This window comes from Pieris napi, chromosome 3 (genome assembly GCF_905475465.1).
Source record: "Pieris napi chromosome 3, ilPieNapi1.2, whole genome shotgun sequence".
NCBI classification, from domain to species: domain Eukaryota; kingdom Metazoa; phylum Arthropoda; class Insecta; order Lepidoptera; family Pieridae; genus Pieris; species Pieris napi.
In genome coordinates this window covers 4,391,615-4,417,958 of record NC_062236.1, presented here as the reverse complement: position 1 = coordinate 4,417,958, position 26,344 = coordinate 4,391,615, and the positions used below count along the sequence as shown (strand labels likewise).

The following is a 26,344-nucleotide window of genomic DNA, read 5'->3' as shown; positions in this document are numbered from 1 at the left end:
AATATGTTTATTAACTGAATATTTGATTTCATCTCAAGGTTTCATATATGAAATAAATAATTTGAAAATTAAACCACTAGTTATAATCTCACCTTAACTTAAGTAACCAAATCAAAAAGCTATTTTCAAAATCATTCTCTATTTAAAGGACGTAGTAATAATTATTTTACTAAGGAGCTAGTAGACTGATCTACTGTGTAATATCTTGTTTGAGTACATGTGGTTATTATTGCATTGGTGATGTGTAAATCGCATCTGGTGATTATGATTATCTAACAATTTATATGAGACTGAATCGAAGATACTTTAGTGTATTTATCGATATTATATAATTGGTTTGATGTGAACTGTAACATAATAGTACAATAAAAATAAGTTAAATAATATCACTAAGGTTAAATATATACTACACTAATATGTAATAAATATATTTAAACACCACTTAATATTGTCATAATATTCATATACCTTTCGGGAATTCGGTTGGTAACGAATGGCAACCCAAAGAAGGTTCTTGACTCTTGAGTTATTTCCCTTCCCTTGTTCCCTTCTTTCCATTATTTTGATAAAACCGGTAAAACCAATCTAATTAATTATGGAAAGGAGTAAAAATTGTATACCCATTTGTGGGACAAGTAACACATTGAAATATACGTATAATATTTTATTCAGTTTGTGTGGTTAATTTAGACAATAAAGTCAATTTAAATCGAGCTATTGTATTTGTTTTTAGATGCTTTATTAGATTTACGCGTGCATAAACGTTTAAACCTTATTGTATGGCCTGACATAACCTTACATCTCTGGACTTGACGTTACGTATTCTCTAAGAAACAAGCTTATTTGTATTATGTTATTGATGAATCTTTAATATAGGATTAAGATTGTAAGATTATTAACGCGTTATCGATATCATATCGCCTTTGTGGTTTGATCGACAATTTATTTTTATACAAATTGTTATATTATGAGCTATATATAATTATGTTATTGAGACTTTAACGACGTTTTTAACGAGGTGACCGAAGTGAGTTTTGTATAAAAAAATTTTATAAACTCAATATTCATCATCATATAAATCCTCACACGCACACATACACCGCGTTGTTTAGATACAAGCGAAAGTGTTTACTTCATTGATCTACGAAATAACTTGCACTCGGTATAAAACCAAGAGTCGAGACTCACACACTACACTCCTGCGCAGCCTTCGCTGAATCAAGCAAAGCGAATATGAGGCTACTGGTTAGTTGAAATGATAATTAGTTAAACTTTTAATTACTCGTATTATTATTAATAAAATGAATTTAAAAACATTTTTATCAATACTACTTTTTAAAATAATTTGTTTAAAATAGCTCAGGTGAAAGTAATAGTTATTGTTTTTGCAGAGGTCTACCTTAATCTTGGCCGTGGCTATTAGCCTGGCCACGGCAGAGGAGAAGGCGGAGAAGGACACAAAGGCTGAATCCAGCAATGTTGAAGACAGCAAAAAACAAGACAAAAGAGGTTTATCTGACTTATATGGCGACCACGGCTACGGCGGTGGTTACGGCGGCGGTTATGGCGGTGGTTACGGCGGGTCTTACAGTGGTGGATACGGAAGCTTTGGCAGCCATGGCGGCTTCGGAGGATCTCTAGGAGGTTTTGAAGGAGGCATCGGGCATGGCCATGAAGAACATGAAAAGACTGTGACAATTGTGAAAAACGTCGCAGTACCATACCCCGTTGAAAAACACATCCCTGTACCAGTGGAAAAGCACGTCCCATACCCAGTGAAAGTGCCTGTGCCTCATCCGTACCCCGTGTACAAAACGGTTCACTACCCGGTAAAAGAGTATATCAAAGTACCCGAGTACATTTCAAAGCCATATCCCGTGGAAAAGGAAGTAGCTGTTCCAGTGAAGGTCCACGTTGACAGACCAGTGCCAGTCAAAGTTTACGAGCACGTTCCTTACCCAGTGGAAAAACATGTCCCCGTTCCTGTCAAAGTTCACGTACCCCACCCCTACCCGGTAGAGAAACACGTACCATTCCCGGTTAAGGTTCCAGTTAAGGTAAACGTACCGTACCCAGTAGAGAAGATAGTCCACTACCCTGTACACGTACATGTCGACCACCCAAGGCCCGTACCAGTTGAGAAGCCTGTGCCAGTACCAGTCGAGAAGCCAGTTCCCTACCCCGTGGAGAAACCTGTACCTTACCCAGTGAAAGTACATGTAGACCGCCCAGTACCAGTGCACGTAGAGAAACCAGTGCCTTATCCAGTCAAGGTTCACGTACCGGCTCCTTACCCAGTCGAAAAAGTCATCCCCTACCCGGTCGAAAAGAAAGTGCCTATTCCAGTGAAGGTGCCAGTTGACAGACCAGTGCCGGTCCATATCGAGAAACATGTACCGTACCCAGTTGAAAAGCATGTACCCTACCCAGTTAAGATCCCGGTACCAATTGTGCACCACGAAGAGCAACATGGCGGTGGTTACGGCGGTGGTTACGGCGGAGGTTACGGCGGTGGTAACGGCGGTGGTTACGGCGGTGGTTACGGCGGTGGTTACGGCGGTGGTAACAGCGGTGGCAGCAGCGGTGGTAGCTATGGAGGCCATGAGGGCTTAAGTGGTGGCTTTCATGAAGAAGGATTGAGTGGCGGCTTTGAAGGTTACGGTGGTCATGAAGGTGGTAATGAAGGTTACGGTGGCCATGAAGGTGGTCTTGAAGGGCTGGAAGGCCACAGCTTAGGAAGTTACGAGAATGGTCATGAATACCATCATTAATAGACTGATCTCTTCTTTGTTTTTTAGCTTTAAATGTTGTTTTGTGTTTAGTTGTCGACTAAGTATTTTATTTCCTATGTTTATGTTTTCGACATGACTGTGTTGTAAATAAAACCGAAAGTATTAAAGAACTGTTACATTAAAAATTAAATAATGACAAATAACAGATTTCCTTTTATTCGAATCCAAATTGACATTTATTTAAATATTCACCAAATTATTAGGCAATTGTTGAAGACATTAATAACAGACAGACAAATATTACTGTCTTTATTCAATAATATGACAGATATAGTAATAAAAACAGACGATAAATAATTTGTACAAACATTTAAATATGTAAGGAATTTAAAATAAACACCGTCAAATTAACAGCGGCAAAGTTTCATTGTATCTGAAGACGGATATTTCAATATTAATAATAGTATGTTGTTAATAGACAATTATTCATTGCGAAGTGATTTTGAAACAAGCGCTCTAGATAGGTAAAGTTATGTAAAAGTTTACGTAACATGTATAAGACTGTGGTTAATCCACATAAGAGTAGCTTAGAAAAATACATCTGCGTGACGGCTCAAACCGGTTGCTCAATTAATCCGACAGGAACACTGACATTCTTTAGTACTTCCTGATGCAGAATTTTGCTTTTGGCTTGTCACTTTAGAAATTTCGTCTACACTGTTTTCGATTACGTATTACGGCACACTAAATCAGCCATAAGGAAGTAATATTTCTCGTGTACGTAAGGATTATGTCTTACCTTATGTACGGAATGTTGGCTGGAATGTGGTATTTGGAGCCGGGATCGAAGTCGAGCTCTGAACGAAGAACGGGTGGTTTCACGCCTTGGTATTGTTCCCTGGAAGAAGTGAGTAACATTTTTCAAAAGACTCTTATTTAAGATTTGATTAAAGAAATTTACAAAAAAATCTTAAATACTTAGAATGTCATATTTTTACGACACAACTTGTATCCTATTGTTTTAATAAAATGGAAAGTTGTCAACACTCAATGTATATTGTGTTTTTTACGTGTAAATTTCTTATGGAGATATAGTTAATTTTTATAAGCCGTAGTCTATCGACTATTCCGTGCCTTTTTTTTAAAGAACTTTCCGATTTTGCAAATGAAAACTCATTGCTACATACTGAAGTTATATCTATGTTTGTGCCGTGCAGTGCTTTAAATATATGTATCTTACGCGTAAAAGCAGAAAAAACATCACTTGCACACCAGTAATGCATAATAAGTAACAAGAAGATCTGAAATATTAATAATTCAGTTTTTGTGATTATTAAATTACTATTGTAAGTAGACTTAAAAAGACATTTGTTACTTGACGAGACAACTTTCTACTTTAATTATATTCGCTCTTAATTATCAACCAACGATTACAAAGTTTTGAGACTGTGAGATCCGGCGAAAATGCACCCTACATTTAAAATCCAGTTTACTCGAATGTTATTCGGAAGATGACGGCACTTTGAAGCCTCTCAATACCCACGAAGCGCTCAAACGTTTTTCAAACAAAAAACGTATTATTATTGTATTAATATTTCAGGTTTACTGTTCGGATCAGTGTAATAATTGATAAATATAAAACCGCATTCAGAATAACCAAACGTCAATTGTAAACTTGTTCTGTTTTATTTGAAGTCGACATAATTCATATTTCCTTTTTCATAATATCTACACGTTTGTGACCGTCCTTTAAAACGACTGCATGTGGCATAGATGGAGGCATCTATGGCTAAATTTGGCTGTTCTTTATTTTGTTATTTATAATAATATATTTTGGTGGCCTTATTCTCTCCTACCGTTTATTTTCTTTTACCGGTGTGCCGCCACACAGCCCGTAATAATGCTAGATTTTTTTATAGGGTAGGGGGCAATTAATGCTACGGGACACCCAAAAAGGGCAGTCATCGCAGCCTATGGACACCTATTTTGGTGTGTGTGTTGCCGGCTTTTGAGGGATGAGTATGTTTTTTAACAATTGGAGGTCGTATCTCCTGGGGAATAACTCCCACCGGGAGTCAATAGTTTACAAAAGAAAGTGTCTTGGAAAGCGGACATTTTAATCTGTTATTCTAATTATTATGTTCAAGAAGGAAAGTGTTACAGATCTATACGGAATTACCCATACTTTTAAAATAACTTTTTACACTGTGCGTACGATAGCAATTACGTTACGTTATAGTTAATTAACGTTATCTAATACAACAGTCTAGACGCGCACTACTTGTGGGTAATTAGCCATGCACGTAAGTTTAGTATGATTGATTCCATTAATTATTCCGTTATACTTAGTTAACGATTCGGACACTATTCGATTACGCAACAATTGCGGAAAATTGATGGAAGTTGCGTCGGGAATTAACCGGTCCTATTTTACTATTAAACAGATATATGTATAGCACTAGAATCGTCGAGTTTTAAATCCTTAATTTATTCCTTTAGATGTTTATTTAAATAAATTCCGAACGAAACAAAGACACAATTACCCTGTATTATAATACAAATTAATTTAACTTTTGATTATAGTAGTAACAAAAGCTTTAGCTATATTAAAGTTACCGCTAAGCTTTTGCAAAAAATAACAGGTATAATAGACGATGTATCAATTAAAAAATTCATAGACTTCACCTCAGACATCACAGTTCGATAACCCTAAATTTAACATGTGAAAAACCTGAACATGAGAATCAAAATTGTTGTATTATTATATTATATTATATTATATTATATTATATTATATTATATTATATTATATTATATTATATTATATTATATTATATTATATTATATTATATTATATTATATTATATTATATTATATTATATTATATTATATTATATTATATTATATTATATTATATTATATTATATATATATTATATTATATATATATATTATATTACATTATATATTGTTACCTCAATCTCCACCAATGACAATTGTATTGCTCCTTTCTGACGTCTCCTGTAAACACGTCCCATCTCCAACGATCCATGACGAGGGCGAAGGGAAGGAAAGCCAGTTTGTCCATAGCTTGGGTGAATAAGTAGTTGGTGTCGTGAGCTGTGTCATCAATTGACCGCTGAACCAAACCCAGGGTTTGAAGGTGACGAGGTGAGGATACCGATAGAGCTATTGTTTCACCAATGGCCTCGTGGAAACCTGGAATAATAAATTTTATAATCTTTGTTTCATTTCTGGTAAAAAGCTTTCTGCCGTTCGATATTTATTGTAACATAACTATTACTAATTATAATAAGACTACACATATGACGCTTAAAAATAAAAATAAATAATATTTAGTGAGTTGACAGATTTCTGAAAAACGGTTCTAAAAGCAGAAATAAACATGTTCGGGCATTAGATAAAAGTATATAGTTACTAGCTGACTCGGCAAACGTTGTTTTGCCATATATATTATTTCTAGGAAAAAAATTTAGTTCAATATAAAAATAATTATCTACAATAATAAAAAATATAGATTGATCGTAGAGGGGTGAAAATTATGGGTTATACAACCCCTAATTTGGTACAAAAAAATTGTTTAAAAAATAAAATTTTGAGGTGGACACCCCTTTTCACTTAGGGGTTGTTTCAAACATAGATAGTAGCAGTCTCAGACTTACTGAAAATGCATAAAAAAATTTATCCGAATCGGTCGAACCGTTTTAACCGAACCGAGGAGTATGGGAACGAACATTGTGAAACGAGAATTTTATTTATTAGATTTAAACTTAATTAAGTCGTGGACTCGAGATTGTACCGTTCCTATGGTAACCATAATAAATGAAATATGTTACAAGGATGGGACCATCTTAAACCTTCTTATTATAAGGTAGATTATGTTTTTTATCTACTCTACAACTACTACAAAAATCTGAATACAAATTCATTTAAATTATATGTACAAGAAGAAGCGATCAAGAGAAAGTACGGAAGTGGATTGGACCCGATTGATAAACTGACGCGGCACTTGCCGGAAACAACCCACTGCCCGCTGTACTTTTGTACGAACTTCCTTCTAGACTTATACATAATAATTAGATAAATTAAATTTTTTTATACCACTCTATAGCTTTGAGGAGAATAGAGCTTTTTCTTCATACGTAAAACGAAAATTCTAGTAACAAAATTAAATGAGGTAGAATTTAATGTACAATCCTGATATATTGGCACAAAGGCCGGCAACGCATTTCCGAGCCTTCTGGCAGTGTGAGTGTCCATGGGCACTTAACATCAGGTGAGCCTCCTGTCCGTTTGCCTCCTATTACATAAAAAAAAATATTGCACCGGGATTAGTACTTAATCTGTTTTGGATGGATTTTAAAGAGCAAGGTAACGTGTAACTGCTGTTACTAAATAATTTGAATTAAGAATATGTTGTGAAAGCGAAAAATAAAAACAAAGAAGCTTTGTTCAACAAATGGTTTGTGAACGCAAAAATAATTCGGCGTAGAAAGAGGATTTCGAATTGGCCTAACCAGTGAACTTGACCTCGTTTTGTTGAAACGCAATTTAAATAAAAAATTGTATTAAAGACATACATTTGTCTAGATATGACTAATTATCAGTTTTTAGAATTAAATAGTGATGCTTTTTAAAACTTTTTTTTTATCTCATATTATATTATAATCACTTTTAATTATTTCTTTGTTTTAACGTTCGGAGTTTATAAACAAAATATTCTTATCGGTCCTGAAAATTTTTGATTTATCATAGACAGTAAAAAGTAATAGTGTTGATAAGAGGTCTGAAAGAGATCGCTTATAAGCGATAAGGCCACCGGATGTGCTCATCCTTTAGATTTTATTAGCGGGTTTTGTGATAATTGTTTTCTTGTGTCCTTCTGAAATTGTATATTCATATTCAGTAAGTCTGAAAATCGGCTACTATCTATCTTTCAAATCCTAAGTGATAAGGGGTGTCCACCCCAAAACATTTTTTTATGATACAAAATACAAACAACCCCTAATTTTCACCCTTCTACGATCAACCCCTATTTTTTATTATTGTAGATAGTTATTTTTATTGAACTTAAAAAAATGTTTCCTAGAAATAATATAGATGGTAAAACAAACATTTGCCGGGTCAGCAACACCCGGATATTTTTAGATCATTTTATACAGACACTTCTATATAATCTATATCAATGTGCACACTTTTTAAAAGAGCGCAGTTAAGATGCGCGTACGTTACGTAAAGTATATCGTAACAGTATAATTTCCGTGAATTCGCATCGGCGCGTGCGACTCGTAATATTGTTTGTCAACATTATTAATGAGTATCAGAGTAAAATTAACAAACCAAGGACGAAAATGTTAAAAACGTAACGTAATGTTTACTTAATATAAGCCAAACATTTGTACTTTCGTAACGAATAATCACAAAAAAGACCAGACCAAATTAAATTTTTTCATCACTAGAATGCTATCTTGAGTTACTATAATACATTATAGGCCGTATAACCAAGAAATAAATGTCGGGCCGTGTCAATTGATCTACCGCTTTTCTTCATACAAATTTACATCAATGTTATTAGGTGAAACGTCCATCAAACGAAAATTTGCCAACTATACATACATCGCTGTACCACTTTGCAAATGCCATGGAGTGATTTCTAAGGAAAAGAAGTTTTCATTTACAAAACTCAAACTCAAAATATCTTTATTCATATAGGTAAAAAAGTACACTTATGAACGTCAAAAAGAAGTCAAATTAATTGTAAATTTACATTTACTACCAGTTCGCAAGTCAAGGGCGTAGAGCGTGTAAGAAGAACTGGCAAGAAACTTTCCGCCACTCTTTAATCGCCAAGTATTGAGTCATACAAATTGTTTGAACTGGAGCAAATCAAACCCAAGGATTAGGATCATTTAAGTATTCGTCAAATTTATAAAAAGCTTTATTGATTAATTACAGAGGTATGACCTCTCTACTATTATCATTTAATTATCTTTTCCAAAGCCACACTTCTTAAACTATTTTAATTAGGAGCAATTTGTATTAAAAACAATTAGTAGGATATTATATCACCCACCACAATTATTATTGTACGATTGTAATACGAGTAGACGTGAACAGTTTACAGTTTCTAGACACGCTCGCTCTTAATTTCGTAATATGGGAAACGTAATTCTAACTAAATATAAATCTTATTATATCGGCGATGTCCATTGTTTAGAAATGCTACAGTAAACGTTGGAGTACTGACATACATATTTTATTACGAATTAAAAAATAGAGCTTAGTAATAAAATCAGGTAACTTAACAACGGGGCGGCCTTTTACATGCATGGTAAGGAAAAAGATTTTAATGTAAGAAGTGTCGAAAGTTAATGAAAACATGTTAGTAATAATGTAAAATTTTTACAATTACTAATCTATAATAACAAAGCTATAAAGCTTAATAAATCACAATGGATATCACATATCACGATTGAGCAGAAGGTTATACAGGTAAGAGATATATATTATGTAGACGATTTAAAACAACTTATACAATAGGGCAGTGTATTCAATAAATTAAAAGTGGAATTCCTAAATAACTTAGAATAAAATAAACATTTTATTATTATAGAACAGGTAACAATTCAATGTAGACAAAAGTTGTGAAAGAGGAGTGTTATTGGACATCCGGAGATTGGTTAAAAGGCAATATTTAATAACAAAAAATAATTATGGTACAGTATTCTTTGTTCTATCGACAATAATTATAAGAATACAAGCACAAATATAAATAACAAAGGAGAATGAATACATAAGTGTATTATACATGTCAGTGTGTTTAAGGTAAAAGCTTCCGGATATCCCAAACGGATAACTTAGTAATTAGCTTTGTCCGTTAATAATAAATGCATGAAATAAATATTTATCTTTAAGAAGCAATCTGTCGAAAATACGCTTGCCTAACGCGTAAGAATAACCTCTCAAACGTTGTGGTTCGAATCTTTATATTTACGCAATTAACTTGCTATTTATAAACAATACTAAATATTCTATAACGAATAAATCGTATATGTAGAAAATGACGGAAAATTTTCTACAAAAAACATCTTAGGGATGTTATATGGCATCAATGATTCGCCCCTGAGTACAACGTAAACTGGTAGAGGGCGCTTTGTAGCGTTATGCACAGCCTAGGGCAAGTTTCAGTTTAACCTACACTGCATGCTATGCTATGGAACAGCTATTTTAAGTTTTATTTGATGGCCAGGTGAAAAAGGCAACTGGCTTGCGGACGTTAAAATATATTTTGGGAGTAGAGAGTAATGTTTTCTTGAACTGTAATATCAGAGAAATTGCTTTAAAAAGATTATTTAAGGGTAACCAAACTATTTTAATTCGAAAAGCTAAAATATAAGTTTAATTAGTAGAAGTAGATCGCGCTGTAATGGAACCTCTTTGTACCATTTTTTATTTTCACGACTTGTGTAATCGTTAAATAACAACCCGATCTATTAATTTATTATAAATACAGTTTCGCTATATCGCCTTAAGTGGACACAGTAACAAGTTTAATTCAATTATAATTTCCTAACACTGACGTAATGTAGATAGTGAAAAAACTGCTTTCTAACGTGTGCTCTCATAACTTGTGTTATTTTAATAGTCAATATGAAACTCATATCAAACCTTTTTACATTTTCCATATCTTTGTTATGGAGTGTCAAGTGTGGTAAGTGCTTTATTGTGTTCTGTTTTTAAATTTGTTAGAATGTTTTTGAATTTCGAATTACAATACAATTTTTTTTATTTAATTACTGATGTGATCTTTCCTATATTAAACAAAAGCTACTATTTGAAAGTAATTCCATTTTCAAATATTTGTACAAAGATTATTTTATCCACGGTTATTGTCTATACCAATTAAAACAATTACAAATCTTAGTTCTGCACTTCCAACACTTTCTATAATAATTTTGCATAATTCATGTCTATATAATATATTGATACAAGTTGAAACGCCTTTTAGTGCGTTTTCTAATTCTAGTTAAAACCTTTGGTACAAACACAAAGCGAACAAAACGAGGATAACTATCGTAGTAGCTACATCAACATAAGTATAGGCATTCTAATTTTCTAGAATGATTTTTTCATATGTTAGTTTAATATTTTTGATGAGAATTAATTTCTGTAATCGTGTATCGAAAACCGAAATTCAGTATTGTATTGCTTGATCTTGTCCCAATAAAGTAGGTCATAGCCAAAGAAACCTTACTGTCCCCTCGAATTGGATTAGCGGTGAACTTGAGAGAAACTATCTTTACCTATATGGAATATTTATTTTATGGATTATACTGAAAAGTAAGGCAAGAACAGACTAGAATTACTAATAGACTTCTTACGTGTATGTGGATACATTTACTTATTTACATTTAAATATCAAGATAACTCGCCTGAATATTTATTAAACTGTAGGCGCTTCATCACTTCCAAATGGCAATGATGGCGCATTGAGGACCATGGGACAACTAAACTAGAGTATATTTTGCTTTTTATACATTTTTTATGTTATTTGTAGCGATATTGTATATTCGACGGCTCATTGGTCTAGTAGACTACCCCTGACTGCGAATCCATGGGTCCCGGGTTCGATCCCCGGCTGAGACAAACATTGATGTGATGAGCATTTGGTGTTGTGCTTGCTTGGGTGTTTAAATATGTATTTATGTCTATCTATCTATAACATGTATGTATATCCGTTACCTAGTACCCATAACACGGCCTTCACCAGCTTAGCATGAGACTATGTCAATTGGTGTGAATTGCCAAATCATAAAAATAAAATAAAAAAACTATTCAATACGTAGTCAGTGTATGATCGCCATCATTTGTAATTATCAAGTGAATTTCCTAAGGTAAATAATAGTTGTTTTCTGTCCTCATAAAAGTTAATAGTAGCAATAGTTATTTACGTAAATCCACATACAAAAATTTTTTCTATGCGCCTTATGCAAACCTAATAGCAATATAGTCAGTTATGTAAATGTGTATGTAAAACATCAACAGCGCCGCGATATTGGAAAAAATCAACTAAAATATCATTGTCTTATCTTTTTTCAGCCTCATCTGTCTTATGTTACGACTGCAATAGTGCCTTCGACCCTCGCTGTGGAGAGGGCTTCGATCATTTTAGCCTAGGCGTTGTGAATTGTTCCCTGAAAGATCCCTTGGATCACATCCCGCCAGTCGAGTCCACGTTTTGCAGGATTATCAAAATGGAAAGTAAGTTTAAATAGTTTTTCATAATGGTTCTTCTCGATCTAATAGGGTCGAGGAGAATATTCTAATTTTAAATTTAATGACAGACGAACTGTCACAGATTACTACACCTATATGTATAGGCTATACATATAGGTGACACATGAGTAACTGACTAAGATTTAATAAAATAATGCTTTGTTTAATAATAATGAAATAGGTATTTAATGTTTTTCATTGTTTTTTTGAAGTGAAACTTCTTTATCGACGTATGGGAGAAATTTTGTAGCAGGTTACGCGCCATGTTGCTTTTTGAAGTCAAACTTCTTTATCGGCGATGGAAAAAAATTTACACACATTTGTCACATTTTTCGGTTACGCGCCATCTTTTTCTTGTCCCTACCACGGTTGATCCGAAGAGATTCGAAACCATTAGTAACAAACATATATAATAACGATAACAATGATAGTAATACTAATGATTATATTACAATTAATGAAATTCTGTAATAATCTTAGTACTATATAGTAGTACAGTAATAAGTTAAACTGAAATAATTGTATTTGTATTCATGTCTATGATAATAAAAGCCTTTTGTTAAACTTTATCTGATTTAACTTTATTTAACCAATTTGCATATAGTAGATCATTTTTCGAAAAATAAGGTCATAAAGAAGTTTCACTTCTTACGTGTGTACACCTAGTACACGCACACATTTTTATTTTTTTTATTTCAATATTATTTTGCAGTATTTGGCAAGCTTCGAGTTGTCCGCAAATGTGGTTACTTGAAGGACGAGTACAAAATGAATGGCTGCAAGAAACAAACGGGAACTGGAGAATTGTTTGTAACATACTGCTCTTGTAATACGGATTTGTGTAACAATGCGCCACGTAGCCAAGAGATGGCGTTGATTTCAGCAGTAACCTTAATCGGTATTGTAAATATTTTACGAAACTGTATTTAAAAATATTTTATAGCAAAATTAATTTATTGAAATTACCTAATAAATTAAATAATATATTAGATATAATTAATTCGAAGAACTGCCGAATTGAGTAGATAATGTAAAATAGATATATACTTTGAGTAAATAAAAAATATGTACTTAGCATTATAATTGGTTTCCGTAAGCAGTGTAGGTGTACTGAGTAGTTAAGGTTTAAATAAAAATAATATTTATCTTGTTCGTGTTTGTATTAGAAAATCTAAATGTATTAAATATAAGAAGTTATTTATTCACATTACTATAAGTATGAACTATAATAAGGGCTTTTGGTCTAAAACCAGTAATACTGTACTAAAATCAGTAGGTGCGGTATTTAATGTAGTGTATTTGAGATACATTGGCATACAAATGTTTTTAATAAACTTACCCGGGTTAGCGCCATCTCTGAACACTTTAGGGAGGTTTCTATAAGACAAGAAATACTCTATGTGCGCCATTTCGTGATGAGCAGTGATGAGGTCCTTCATATCTGGATGTGTGCACATTTTGATTCTGAAGAAAATTTATAGATTATTATGAGTAAAGTAATTTTAAGAGAGAACTATATGTAGAATAATTTAATAAAGTATTCATAAACTTTGTTGAACAAATGTCTGTTTAAATGTATTTTCAAGACTTATAATTTAATTAGCATAGCACTGCAAGTCATTACAATGTATATTGTAAAAAAAAAATTTTTTCTCGATGATAGGTAGTTTTTTGCTTTTTTAAAATATACGGGAAAGGCTGTATGTTACAATTCTAAACCAGGCTCGGGTTTAGAAATATCAAGATCACTGTTCAGAGCTTACATCATTATTAATCACTTATGTAATTGCATCTGTATTTATTCTAGTGTATAGGGTGTATTTTAGAAATTAGAATGAGCAAAAATTCAATTAAGATCTTCAATTACGTATTTATTATTCAGTATTGGAAATTTAAAATGAGAAATACCGGTAATCGTGTCGATTACAAAAGTCCCAGGCGGATGGCTGGCAGTGTATTTGTCTATCAGCTGGTTGTTGAAGCACACTTAGAGCCCAGAAGTCAGGGGGTAAAGCTGACATGTTCATTGATACGAAGAACTCCTCAGCTAGTTGGAATGTTGTTAATGGTGTGAAGCCCTGGAAATAATAATTAATTAATTAATTATTACGCATAAACAAATAAGAGATAAAACTAGATGTCCATGGTAGAGTCGAGTATATATGACATAATAATAAAATTATTGAGTAGTAAATAGATTGAACTGGCTTTTTTTTCTTACATTTACAAAACAAAATTCATATCCTAATGATGCTCGATAGGTTCATACGAATAGAAAACTTAATTAAAAGTAGTATTACTACTAGTAAAATTATACAAAAAAATGTTTTTTACCTGTCGAATCATTTCCGGTGTGACGTCAATCTGTTTCTTTCCCGGATAGGGCAGAGTTAATTGGGCAATTCCACTCCAACTTTGTCCCCACATGTCTCCAAGCACATGAGCGGGGATTGGAGCTGAACGAGATATTCGTTCAGGGCCATATGATTCACGCAGACGCCTGCGCACGTAGGCATGAAGTAACTCGTATAGAGGCTTAACCTGGAAACGAAATTATATTAATTACAATAATTTAATATAAAAACTGCCTTTACTTAACATTTAAGACAATGTTCATACTTAAAGGATCAACTCAGGACAACAATGTAACAAAAATGTTTACAAACACAGAGACATGGAATTTGAGAAGTAATATTTTTTAGTTTTACTCCTTAGAAACACCAAGTGTTAGGTAAATTAACGAACCTGTTCCCAAACTTCATCCACTTCTTGTCTCATATTGAATGAGTCGTAGGGGAACATCCAGTAAGCCGATGCATCAGTGAAGTCTGAAAACATACAGAAATAATTATTTATGTGACAAATTTTATTGCTTTTTATAGATTTTGTGTTATTATTATATTCCTTTTGGACTGCCTGATAGAACGAGACCGATTTCAAATAGACTGAATAAGTGGCCGGAATCAGAGAGTACTACTAACAAGTGGACAATCCGTAAAAAGATTTAACCCAAAGCAAATTAAGATATATAAATAGTACATGTATCATCATACATATACATACATAACCACTGATTTCGTAATTATGAAATTAGAATATAGGGTAAAAATATACGCTAATTAAATTACATTAAATTGCGGTTTTTAATTGAAATTCTTATTGTTTTAATTTCGTATAATAACTTAGGGTAAATATTAAGGATCCTATTAAGTTTATTAGATAGCTGGCTTGCTAGATAAGAAAATTGCGGTGTGAGAATTTAGTTCTTCATTGAGATATAATATTTAAATTAGATTATACGTATCTGTATTTAAAGAGAATATTCAAAGAAAATTAAAATACTTTTTGATTAAAATACATGAAGCGTAGTGGGCTAAAATTGTGATTAACGAACAACGTAATAATTCAACTTACTATTTAATCTCGCAGCCTGATTGGTCAAATCTACAAGTTGTTCATACAAATCCCTAATCCGCCTTCCCGTGTTCCTTCTCCACTCGGTCCAGGCATGCTGCAGTTCATCCCAATCTCTGGAGTGCGACATGATGAACTGCAAGTCGGGATTCAAGTGCAGTCCACACTTGAAGGGCTCATTGTAAGCGCAGATCTCAGCTGTGTTGTATACCGCCAACATGTCGTTTATTATACGGTTGTACTGTAAGATAAAATACAATTAGTTTTGTACTTGCTTTTTTCAGAATTTATTACGCATCTTTGGTTGACAAAATATTTTTGTAAGCTTTTACTGCCGGTTAGCTTTAAAAAAGGCATTAAAGTAAAAATAAAAAGAAATAAAATATGTTTATTATAGAATAGGTCGAGAGAAAAAGCCGGCGTAAGAAACTCTCGGTACTATTTTAAAATAGCATCAGCAGCCATTGATGAAAACTGTAGGTACACATAACCAGACTCCACTAGGGATAACATTTTTTGGTCTCGAACAATAGATTTCGCTTTATTTCGTCAACTGTATGGATTATTTTATTCCACTACGAAATAATATTTGCAGCAGAAGAGCACTGTTAGAACAACTTTGGAGCCTGGTGGCTTTAGCGAGCGGCTCTCATCCTTGAGGTTGTAGGTTCGAACCCCGGCTGTGCACCAATGTAGTTTCTATGTGCGCATTTAACACTCGCACGGACGGTGAAGGAAAACATCACGAGGAAACCGGTACAGTCTTAGACCCAAAAAGTCGACGGCATACGTCTGGCACAGAAGACTGATACCTACTTGCAAATTAAAAAAATCAATCACGAAACAGATTGATTTTAAAAAACAGCCATTGGTTTTCTTTTTGGAATTTTTTTTGATGGACTCTGAAACCCTATTATAATATCTAAATCTTCTTAAGAACAAGCCCCTTTAGTGTCATTTTGCTATGCAATTTTTATCAGGCGATAGGTTGGTGTATTAAAAAAATTATCATTCGTTAATACTCTTGTACACAAGACCAAGTAATATTAGTATGACAACGGATTCCTCTATGATTGCTGTACGGATATTTAACTCTATGCTTACTAATAAAAATTAATTTTGGTTTATCGTAATACGCACCCTGTCTAACTGGTCTGGTGGTAGAGCAGCTGGGCCGATGATAGAAAGGAGTCGGAGCTGCCTGAAGGTTGAGAAGTCTCTGATTCCACTTCGGGGAAGCTGTTGAGCCACTTCCCATAGGCCACGTTGGAATAATGTGTACCTTTGTTGCGCGTCAAGCTGAAATTCAATAAATTTATACATTAAGATTCATAAAAAAAAACGTGTGTGTACTTATGTACACGCGTTAGAAGTTATACTTCTTTGGCATAACAAGATAAAAATCTTTTCAAAAATTGTATTCTACATTTTTTCTATTATCTATCTAACTGTCATCTCTAACCACTGACTGTCCGTAGTCAGTGGTTAGAGATGTCAAAGATTCTATCTTTACTTTGGAGGGAAAGTAAACCATCCTTCCTCAACAAAATCCATAATTTGTGACTTAATCAGTTAAATATTATTTGCAATCAATAACGTCATATTGTAGCAAATAAGAAAACATTGAGATGATACATCAACCAAACAAACATTGTCAATAAATCAAGGCTTGGCTTTTGGCTATGTCTAGAAAAAAAGGATTTTTTTTTTAAAATTACCAATTATCCATCATTTCATCTTAACATTTTCCGGGTCTAAAAATACACTTAAAACTGAAAATCAATAATGAGCTCCATTACACGCGTTATCCGTAATTAAAACGAAGGTTAATAGGAATGATTTAATTCGTACCGCTGTTTTTGTCATCATAATACACTATCAAATCACGGCCGTTCTATTTTATTTGTACACGTACGTGCTAAGCACCATTAAAGTCTACCCTTTTAAGGCGTAGGAGGTTGCGGATTTGCATAACATCAAAGAGGTTTCAAGTGACGCTGGTGTTAAACAATTGAAAGTGTTTAGACCACGTAATAGCTAAGGTTGCAGGTTCTTAAGTTAAGTTTCGTGTTGCCAGTGGCACTGCTTTGGCTTCCATCATTAAATTTCACACATATGAAAAATACATCAAGTTTGATCTTTTGTTGTTTATTTGCGGCACCGCTAGTGCCTCAAATGTTACCTTTTCGTCAGGTTACAGCGACGTAAGGACTGACTATGATTTTAAGGTTATTTATTTAGAGAGTACGCTTTACAAATATATATATTTTAGGTGATTTTCTGTAACTAGAGTCCATTTATTTTGCATTGAAGTGTAAATAAACGTCAGCGTGAAGACCCGGAATATTTTGCAGTTTTTTTTACCTATGTACAAAATCGTCCACTTGTTTATATTTAAAGTCAATAGCCACTGCAGTATCTTAGTCATAGAGGCTAAATCTTAATAGTTCAGAATAAATAAATTGTATGTAAAACAGCAATTGTTCTTTTAATAATTATATCTATTAAATGTGACTCAGATGCCGTGATAAAGTTGATGATGGCGATTTGTCACGTCACATGATTCATGATATGGTTTATGATCACAAAAACAATGATATTGCATGGAAAATTGTATATTATAAAAATAGATACCTTGAATATAATACAGAAATGATTTTGGGATAATTAAAGCAACAAATATTTATTTTAATTATTTTTGCAACCAGTTTTTGTAAATTTTTATATGAATTAAAAAGTTTACGCATAAATTTTTCGTTTATACAAATTCAAACCACCTGAATAGTTAGTACTAGCTTTCGCTTGTTTAATTTTTTTATTTTATCAAAAATATTACGACTTCTTTAACAATAACCGTTGTATTTAAGTCCCACTTCAGGAGTACCATAGGTACATTGGTTTCAAATATTAATTAATTGAAACCTAGGGATTGAATAAATCTCGTACATACATACAAATAGACACGGCCCGAGACGGGACTTCATTGTAAAATATGTATCTCTTCATCATCGTAGTCTTCATTACTGAAGATCGTGGCTGTCTTGAAATGCCCTGCCATCACTCTTTCGTACCATTACCAGTGTGTCGAGACTATTTGGTACTCTCCTGGCAATGTGGCCAAAGTAGTAAAGCACCCGTTTGTAAATGATAGTTGACAGTTTTGTGTTGATCTTTAGTTGGTTGAGAATGGACTTGTTGGTTGTGTTGTTGGCAGTCCATGTTATTCACAGCATTCTTCTCCAACACCACATCTCGAATGCCTCTATCTTTTTTCGGTAAATTTTTCGGACCAGGACTCTGATCCATACAAAAAATATGTATAAGGATATTAAAAAAGTCTATCCTAGGATAAACATTCGTCTATAGAAGTGTGTTAAACCATTATAAGGTTGTATATTTGGACAAATTAATGCTTAATTCATTAACGGTGCGACCTTAAAGCTTTGCCGAGATGATAATCGCGGAAAATCTCAATTGTTCCAAGTCGACACGGCCAAGTTCAAAACAACCAACTAATTACAATGACTTTAATTTACTGCTGTAATTATTTGTGACATAACGATGTCTCACAAGTAGATGGAATTTTGTTCTCGGTGATACAATATCAACTCTAGATTACAAGCAATCAAATAAATGAGGTAAAAAGCGTAATGGGACGTGAGACATGCTCAATAACGTCTATTTTTAACGGACTATAAAAATCGAAGGCGGAGACAATAAATTCAACGTGTAATTTTTTTAATGTTATATTCAGGCAAAGCTGCTCCGTTCATGGACTTATGGAGAACTTCTAAAAATAGCCTTATAGTATCTTCCTATCTTTTTTTATATAAATAAAAACTTTATACATTTAATTATCTTAATCAAAGGCATTCAATCCTTATAAATACAATTAAGTTATTTAATAATATTTGTGTGTTTTGAAGTCGGTTATACTTTTTTGAAAGGAAAAAATATTCATATTTTTGTAATGAAAGACTTTGTCTTCGGGTCCGAATTAATTATCGACACCGAAAGAATCTACGAGCTCCAGATTCATTCCACATCCGTTAAACATAAAGACACCGTCATAAAATAAACATATTTAAATCAAAGGACAGTTTATTTTAAATAACAAAATTAAAAAAAAAAAACTCAAATCTTTATATAGTAACAGTTAATTTGAAATATATCTCGTGGAAATCATACTCTAATTAAAAATAGAGATGTCTAATCAAAGCTTTAATAAATTCCCACGGTTTATACGTAGATCTTGAATATTTATGTTCAATTACCTTCATTGAATAATAGTAGTTACAGATTACAAGTAAGTGATATTTTAATATCGTATTTGCAACACCATTTAAATAAATATAGCCATGTTATTTATAGATAAGTTTATGTTTGTATGTACCTAAACTATATTAATGTTTAACTATTTAAACTGTTTTATCTTTAAGTACTATTAAAATAAAGCTAAAGTATGTTTGTTCTGCAGAACTTGGTCGAAACTTCTGGGTCGAGTAAAACTTTTTTTTTGTGTTCGATAGTCCATATTAAGAGGAAGGCTAATCACCATAACCCTAACCCTGTTTTGAATGCTCAGGATACATAAAGGCTAATACTTTACTTTTTTAATGTCTACTGTGGTCGGCGATCTTCTTATTTAAATCACAGCTTCTGTCAACATATCGTGGCATGTTAAAAGACTTCCTTAATAAATTATCTAACATAGGTAATTGAGATTTTTCAATGACGAGGCACAAAGACTATTATTTCACACAGCATCGTGGCTCTATTGTGTTGGAGGACGTTCGCACAGTGTCGATTTCGCAAGCATAACGTGACGAACTGACAAATTAGGAAAAATACACACGCTGGACTTAAGTGCTTAAAAGAATTTCCTGCGATTATATTGATACAAAAAATATATTATGTAATCCCACGCAAGCTGTGTTAGCCTGTGTTAGTTAGATTCTAGAAGCCCCACCCGATATCAGTATGGCGATGGAAAATATCGCGAGAAAACTGAATTTTTGATTTAATATCAGGCATAGAATGAAACATATATAGCAATATCTAAGACCATTAGGGGTTTTAGTGAAGGATCTATGGAAGGATTTCATCTTAGGCACGATGTTGAACTTTGTATTATGAGCACGAAAAGATTAGGATGGTAGAAGATGAGATATGTTAAGTAAACGTTTTAAGGAATGCATAATTTTTTTATGAACGGTAGCAAAAAACATCGCGTCACTTAACACGTAATCGTTTGCTGTAACGCCAAATGTTAAACTGTTTATTAATAGGTTTTAGTGTATTTAATAAAATAATTATACGTAGATTATTATGGATGGATTTCTCCGTATTTTGAAATGTAAATCATCGAATTCACTAGTGAATTTAAATCAGCGCTAAGTTCAAGATCCGTATGACTTATGCTTATTATGGACATGAATTACCAACATTATTTTATCGGTTGTTCAATACGATCTCATGTAAAAATAAAAACGTGTGTGTACTTATGTACAGTGTACAGTGTACACGCGTTAGAAGTTATACTTCTTTGGCGTAACAAGATAAAAATCTTTTCAAAAAAATTTACACAAACGTTGTTAGTGTATTTTCTACAAAGAAAAAACACTAACAATAGAAAAAACTAAAATGCTGACTATAGCTAACTTCAGGGTGTCGGTTTTATGTGACGGTGTGCGCGCGCATCGTAAAAATTTAATCTCATCATTTTTCCTCACGCGCCAAAAGGAGATTAACTTTTAAAAAAAATATTTTTTGTAATGAGAAATAAAGTTCTTTAAACATTAAATACTTGTGCGTATTGTCGAGATAATCAACACTTGACTAAATACCCAATAAAATACGTTAAATGTTACAATAATAAAAAATTAGGTCAAAGTTACTAAAGTACACGACCAACTTGCTCATTCATAATGAGTTCAAGTTTACGTAGCGTAAAAATTGAGATGTTAACCAAAACCTTTCAGCACAGTTCTTTCTTTATGCAACTCGTTTACAAATTTTAATGTAAATCTCAACCTTAAGTCAATAGAGTTAAGGGTTATCTATTCTGGCAAGGTAAGGTCAGGAACGTGAACATTCGTCAATTAGCGTATAGATAAATAGAGTAGGCAGTGTGAAATGCCTGTAAAACAAAGTATTATACAATTCTTTGCTTTTATGTATAATTTCAAGGCCATATTGTTTTATTAGCTTCAGGGCTTTATTTATAAAATTAGTATCTGTCAACTTGATGTAGCATTTGCTGAAAGCACTCAAAGTATATAATAAATTCACGTTTAGTTAAGCGTTTTTTAATAAACGTATTTTTTTATTATTGTAAATGTTTCGTATTTTTTTTTCTTAATAGGTATCTAAGTAGATGATCAACCAACCCACGCCGTCGAGTTTAGGGTCTACCTACATGCCGCTTTCCTCACGATGTTTTCCTTTCACGTACTAGTAAATGTCAATTGTGCATAAGTTCACAGCCGTGATTCGAACACACAACCGGTAAAAGAGGCGCACGCTACTAGACCTAATTTTCTTTCACTTAAAAATATTTAAAATAGAATCACAAAATAGGTTTAAAGGCCAACTTAATTTAATTTTCAGGAATGTAATTTTCAGATTTATATAAAACTTTGAAAATATTTGCCTAGACAAAATAAATACCTAGTTATGTAAAGCAAAAAATCCTAACCTCACTGTCATGACCGTGAGAAATGTACCAAGGCAAAATCACGAAAATATGTATTTTATCGTCCATTGTACCCTTTGTGTTTCTAGTTTCTACGCGACAAAAAATGACATTCCCCTTAGTAACTTACTACAATTATTTAACCAGATTCAGTCTAACAAGTTTACTATGACCATAAAATATTCTCCAAAGTTTAGAATAATAGTCTGGTAGAACACTCAATCGAATAATGAAGAATCGCCAATTATCACAAAATATGAAGCGACCATGGCGAATGGAAACTGGCAGGACATTTTGCAAGATATACAGACCGAAGAAGGACCGCCAAAGTCAACCGTGAAAGAAGCAAATAAATTATGCTAATGGAAAGTGTTCTTACACAAGAGGTTTACCCAAAAACTCAAATTAATATATACAAGTCTAGACTAAGTATGTAATAATAAAACAAATTCCCATTTGATATGTACATGTTGTTGTTATTAGAATGGAATTAAGGTGGCTTCATTGGTAAGAATCGAACGACGCGTGTTCGTGCATCCGTTTACTTCCAAATACTACGCTAAAAGATGCGAAAAAGCGCTGGAAGCACATATAAAAACAATTTAAATCATAGGGCAATAAAATACCTATATTAATACTAAATTTCTCATGTATAAATTATGCTATTTCAAACTTTTACAGACTTTTAAGGTTTTGTTACGTAACGAGACGTATTGATTAGTATCAGGACATCCTGTCATTATTATCTATTGTTGTCGTAGACAATAATGGTAAAACTAATGTTAAAATTTCGTTTACAGAAAAACATTACATTTTCTTCATATTTCGATACTACAGAAACTGATTTCGGATATTTTGCTTATTAAATATTCACTTGACTTCTTACAAAACTGTTTTCTTTATATATATTGACTTTCCTCAATCAAGTCCTTGGTCTATTAAATTAATAGTAGCAAATCATATAACATTTAAAAGAACTAAAAGATTTTCAATTTATTTAAATATTTAATAATTATAAAAGTTGACAACCCACCCAACATGATTATTTTATATAATTTAAACTAAGATTTAAAGTTACAAAGTGTTATTATATGTAAAATTTATTTATAAAAAAAAATTGTTCACTTTTTAACAACGCAACACGTCTATCTTAATTTTATTATAAATATTTTTAAAGTGAAATATAATTTGATAAAATGATTTGAATCATCATTCTAAGTCGTGGCGTTTTTAGAAAACTCTAGTTTTATGATTGTGAGAATTAACTTAAAAGATGTACTTATTTATTATTTACTTAGTCATAAATAATTATAAGGGATATATTGATCACATATTAGATCATTCATGGGAACTAGTAAATCAGATCGTCGTATATGATAATTGTTTCACGTATCTGACCTCAGCTTTGACTTAACTAGCATAGCACAGAATGAATGAGCAATCCGCAGAATCTATTTGATTGATTGATATTTTGCTGCGAGTCAAATAATAATATCAAGTAAAACAAAGGCTGTGAAAACTTAAGTATGAAGACACAAAAGATTCTAATTGTATATATTAAATAATTATTTTGTTCATTTATCATGCTTACTTCCGGTGTTAGACCTTAACATGTAAGAAACTCTGTGAAGATTAATTAAATTTTGTTTGTAACTTTGTCCTGTAAATACAAGAGTTTTTTTGATGAATTAACTTTTTTTTAGATATAACAAAAAATATTAGATACACGTATAGCAACGTGATATATTTTGAAAATTAAACGACTATTTTAATTGAATTCAATAACCTGTGGGAGGGGGATTTCAATTTGAGGAGTTGGTCCTCATTCTATGAGGATTGTACTATAAAAACATATTACTCATTAATCCATAGAAAGCAGTTTTAAAACTAATCAAATTATTATTGATCCAACAAATAAATTATGTGGGACTGTGTGATCAAATTTTGAGAGATCGTAGATTAGCTTAAAATTTGAACTAATCTAGCTAAATAAGAGAGAGTGGGGTAATTAATTTAGATTTTCAAATCGATAATCACATTGTTCCGGGTACTTGCATTCATTAGTGGAAAATTATTTTCACATCAGACAATAGAGCATATTGTGATTGTTACTCATTAATGTTACGTCTTCGTTACTTATCTCCATATCTTACATTTTCCTATGCTTTGAAAAAATACATAATATTGATTTAGATTGCAATTTGTGTTCGTATTTAATCACTTATGTATGGCAAAGTTACAAGTTCTAGTATATCTATCTTACAAATTATCTATGGCATTTAGACAAGTATTTATTTATTTTATTAGCGCAATAAAGAATTTAAAAAATATAAAAATTATTTCATTCTATGAAGATTTGTTATCAAGTAAAACCATGAGCAAAAACGAAATATATTTAAATGTCTAAAGATATGATTTCTCACGAGTTCAGTAATTTTTACGATAATTCGTACATTCATTGTTTATCTGATAGCTATCTGAATTACCGACTGTAATTTGCGTTTACTCTTCGTGAATTTATCCTTGATTTAATATTATAAAACTTTAACAAACAATCTTTAGAATTAAAATCTAGAAGGATTCGTAGGCGGTGTGACAAAGGGACCTTAGCGCTTAAAGTATTCGGTTCGATTCCCGGTCGGAGTACAAATTACTAATTAGTATATAATTTGTGTTCCGTCCCTGGTGCGTTGAGAGGACTTGACCGAATAATCGATCCTCTACAATGGACTGTATGGTAATATTTCACTTAACTATGAGGTAGCAAATGTATATACAAAGGTTGGAACGAAACTAAAATAAAATAAAAAATGTTTGGTACAAATCCAAATATAACGTTAATAACATAACGTAATATAACGTATTATCCATAATATAACGTTACACAAATTAATGAATAGTAAAGAGTAATATTTCATTAAAATTTACCAAATAAATTAGAAAAATACTACTTACTGCAGCATGTTGAGTTGCATCATTGACATCAGTCTCGAAATTCCACTGCGCCGCAACATTGTTAGTGCACTCCTTAGAGGCCTGTTCATCAGCCTGCTTCAAGAAGTCTTTGATTTGATGAAGACTCTCTTGGTTTATTCTATTGTCTATGCCATTTGTGTTGAGATCCCTGTTAATGTCAAAAGGATTTGTCCCAACGAAATTGGGATCGTTACGCACGAAACTAGGATCATTCCGACGGAAATTGGGATCACTGTTGATATCTATGCGGTCGTCCCTATTTCTATCGTCAAATGGCCGAAGAGTTGAGCTTGGACCGCTACCATAGTTCACGCTAGGATATCCATTATTACTTATCACTGGAGTGATCCCGCTTAAAGTGGTGGACGGATATCCCGTAGCGCTTTGAGGCCGAGCAGTACTGAATTGAAAGTTCCTATTTCTGTCAAAGTTACTCCCTATGTTAGACTGCGTGCTGGATATTCCGAAACCGTAGGGATTCCTCTGGGTACTGGATAAAGGCGGTAAGTCCAATTGTGGATCAGCAAAAGCAACAACTGGAAAAATGGCTAATCTTAGCCAGAGGCTTAGAATCTTTCTTGTTTGAACACAAGCCATTTCAGGCTATTTGCAACCTTATCAGACTAAATATTCCCTGTTGGTTAGTGATGCGTGGTTGCTGGTTGCGTTCGCGACGACAACTGTTGGTTGACGCTGGGTACTCAGGCCGTGTGAATTAGCTTTGTTCTGTACGTCTGACCAAGTACGAAGTTAGACCTTGTATAGGTAGGTAATAATTCGCAGTTCTTGGAAGTTGGTTGTTAATTCGGAATTATCATTATCGAACAAATATAGAAAAAATATGGCGCACTAAACCATTTTTAAAGAGTGACTTATAAATAATTTATATTAAATAATTTGGACGGGTGAATCTAATGTTTATATGAATTCTCGTTATCCCATAATAGGGCATGGGGGACACATATTGTTGGCCTAGTGGCTTCAGCGTGCGACTCTTATCCCTGATGTCGTAGGTTCGATCCCCGGCTGTGCACCAATGGACTTTCTGTCTATGTGCGCATTTAAAATTAGCTCGAACGGTGAAGGAAAACATCGTCAGGAAACCAACATGTTTTAGACCCAAAAAGTCGACGGCGTGTGTCAGGCACTGGAGGCAGATCACCTACTTGCCTATTACATTTGAAATGATCATGAATCAGATTCAGAAATCTGAGGCCCAGACCAAAAGAGGT

General features: G+C 32.9%; 3 protein-coding genes across 3 annotated transcripts in view; 2 read left to right on the top strand and 1 right to left on the bottom strand.

The window, feature by feature from the left end:
* Positions 1 to 25,790, bottom strand: part of LOC125063168 (angiotensin-converting enzyme) — an 82,093-nt gene extending 56,303 nt beyond the window's left edge. Inside the window, exons 1-9 of the mRNA XM_047669436.1 lie at positions 25,092 to 25,790; positions 16,583 to 16,741; positions 15,443 to 15,683; positions 14,774 to 14,856; positions 14,363 to 14,569; positions 13,937 to 14,106; positions 13,368 to 13,492; positions 5,707 to 5,950; positions 3,532 to 3,630 (exon numbers count right to left, since the gene is read on the bottom strand). Coding sequence (XP_047525392.1) covers positions 3,532 to 3,630; positions 5,707 to 5,950; positions 13,368 to 13,492; positions 13,937 to 14,106; positions 14,363 to 14,569; positions 14,774 to 14,856; positions 15,443 to 15,683; positions 16,583 to 16,741; positions 25,092 to 25,709 — 1,946 coding nt within the window. The 5' untranslated portion in view covers positions 25,710 to 25,790. The remainder of the gene's footprint in view (positions 1 to 3,531; positions 3,631 to 5,706; positions 5,951 to 13,367; positions 13,493 to 13,936; positions 14,107 to 14,362; positions 14,570 to 14,773; positions 14,857 to 15,442; positions 15,684 to 16,582; positions 16,742 to 25,091) is intronic.
* Positions 1,142 to 2,935, top strand: LOC125063169 (proline-rich protein 4-like). Its single transcript, XM_047669438.1, has 2 exons — positions 1,142 to 1,245; positions 1,392 to 2,935. Exons 1-2 carry the CDS (start codon positions 1,234 to 1,236, stop codon positions 2,769 to 2,771), a joined length of 1,392 nt encoding a protein of 463 aa, XP_047525394.1. The 5' UTR covers positions 1,142 to 1,233; the 3' UTR covers positions 2,772 to 2,935.
* LOC125063172 lies at positions 10,332 to 13,180 on the top strand. The gene is made up of 3 exons (XM_047669441.1): positions 10,332 to 10,463; positions 11,852 to 12,013; positions 12,741 to 13,180. Exons 1-3 carry the CDS (start codon positions 10,403 to 10,405, stop codon positions 12,956 to 12,958), a joined length of 441 nt encoding a protein of 146 aa, XP_047525397.1. The 5' UTR covers positions 10,332 to 10,402; the 3' UTR covers positions 12,959 to 13,180.
* Positions 25,791 to 26,344: the final 554 nt, after the last annotated feature.

Coding starts and splice junctions, on each gene's coding strand:
- LOC125063172 (XM_047669441.1), top strand. CDS start 10,403: ATGAAACTCATATCAAACCTTTTTACATTTTCCATATCTTTGTTATGG. Junction 10,464..11,851: donor GTTATGGAGTGTCAAGTGTG/GTAAGTGCTTTA, acceptor ATCTTTTTTCAG/CCTCATCTGTCTTATGTTAC. Junction 12,014..12,740: donor CAGGATTATCAAAATGGAAA/GTAAGTTTAAAT, acceptor ATTATTTTGCAG/TATTTGGCAAGCTTCGAGTT.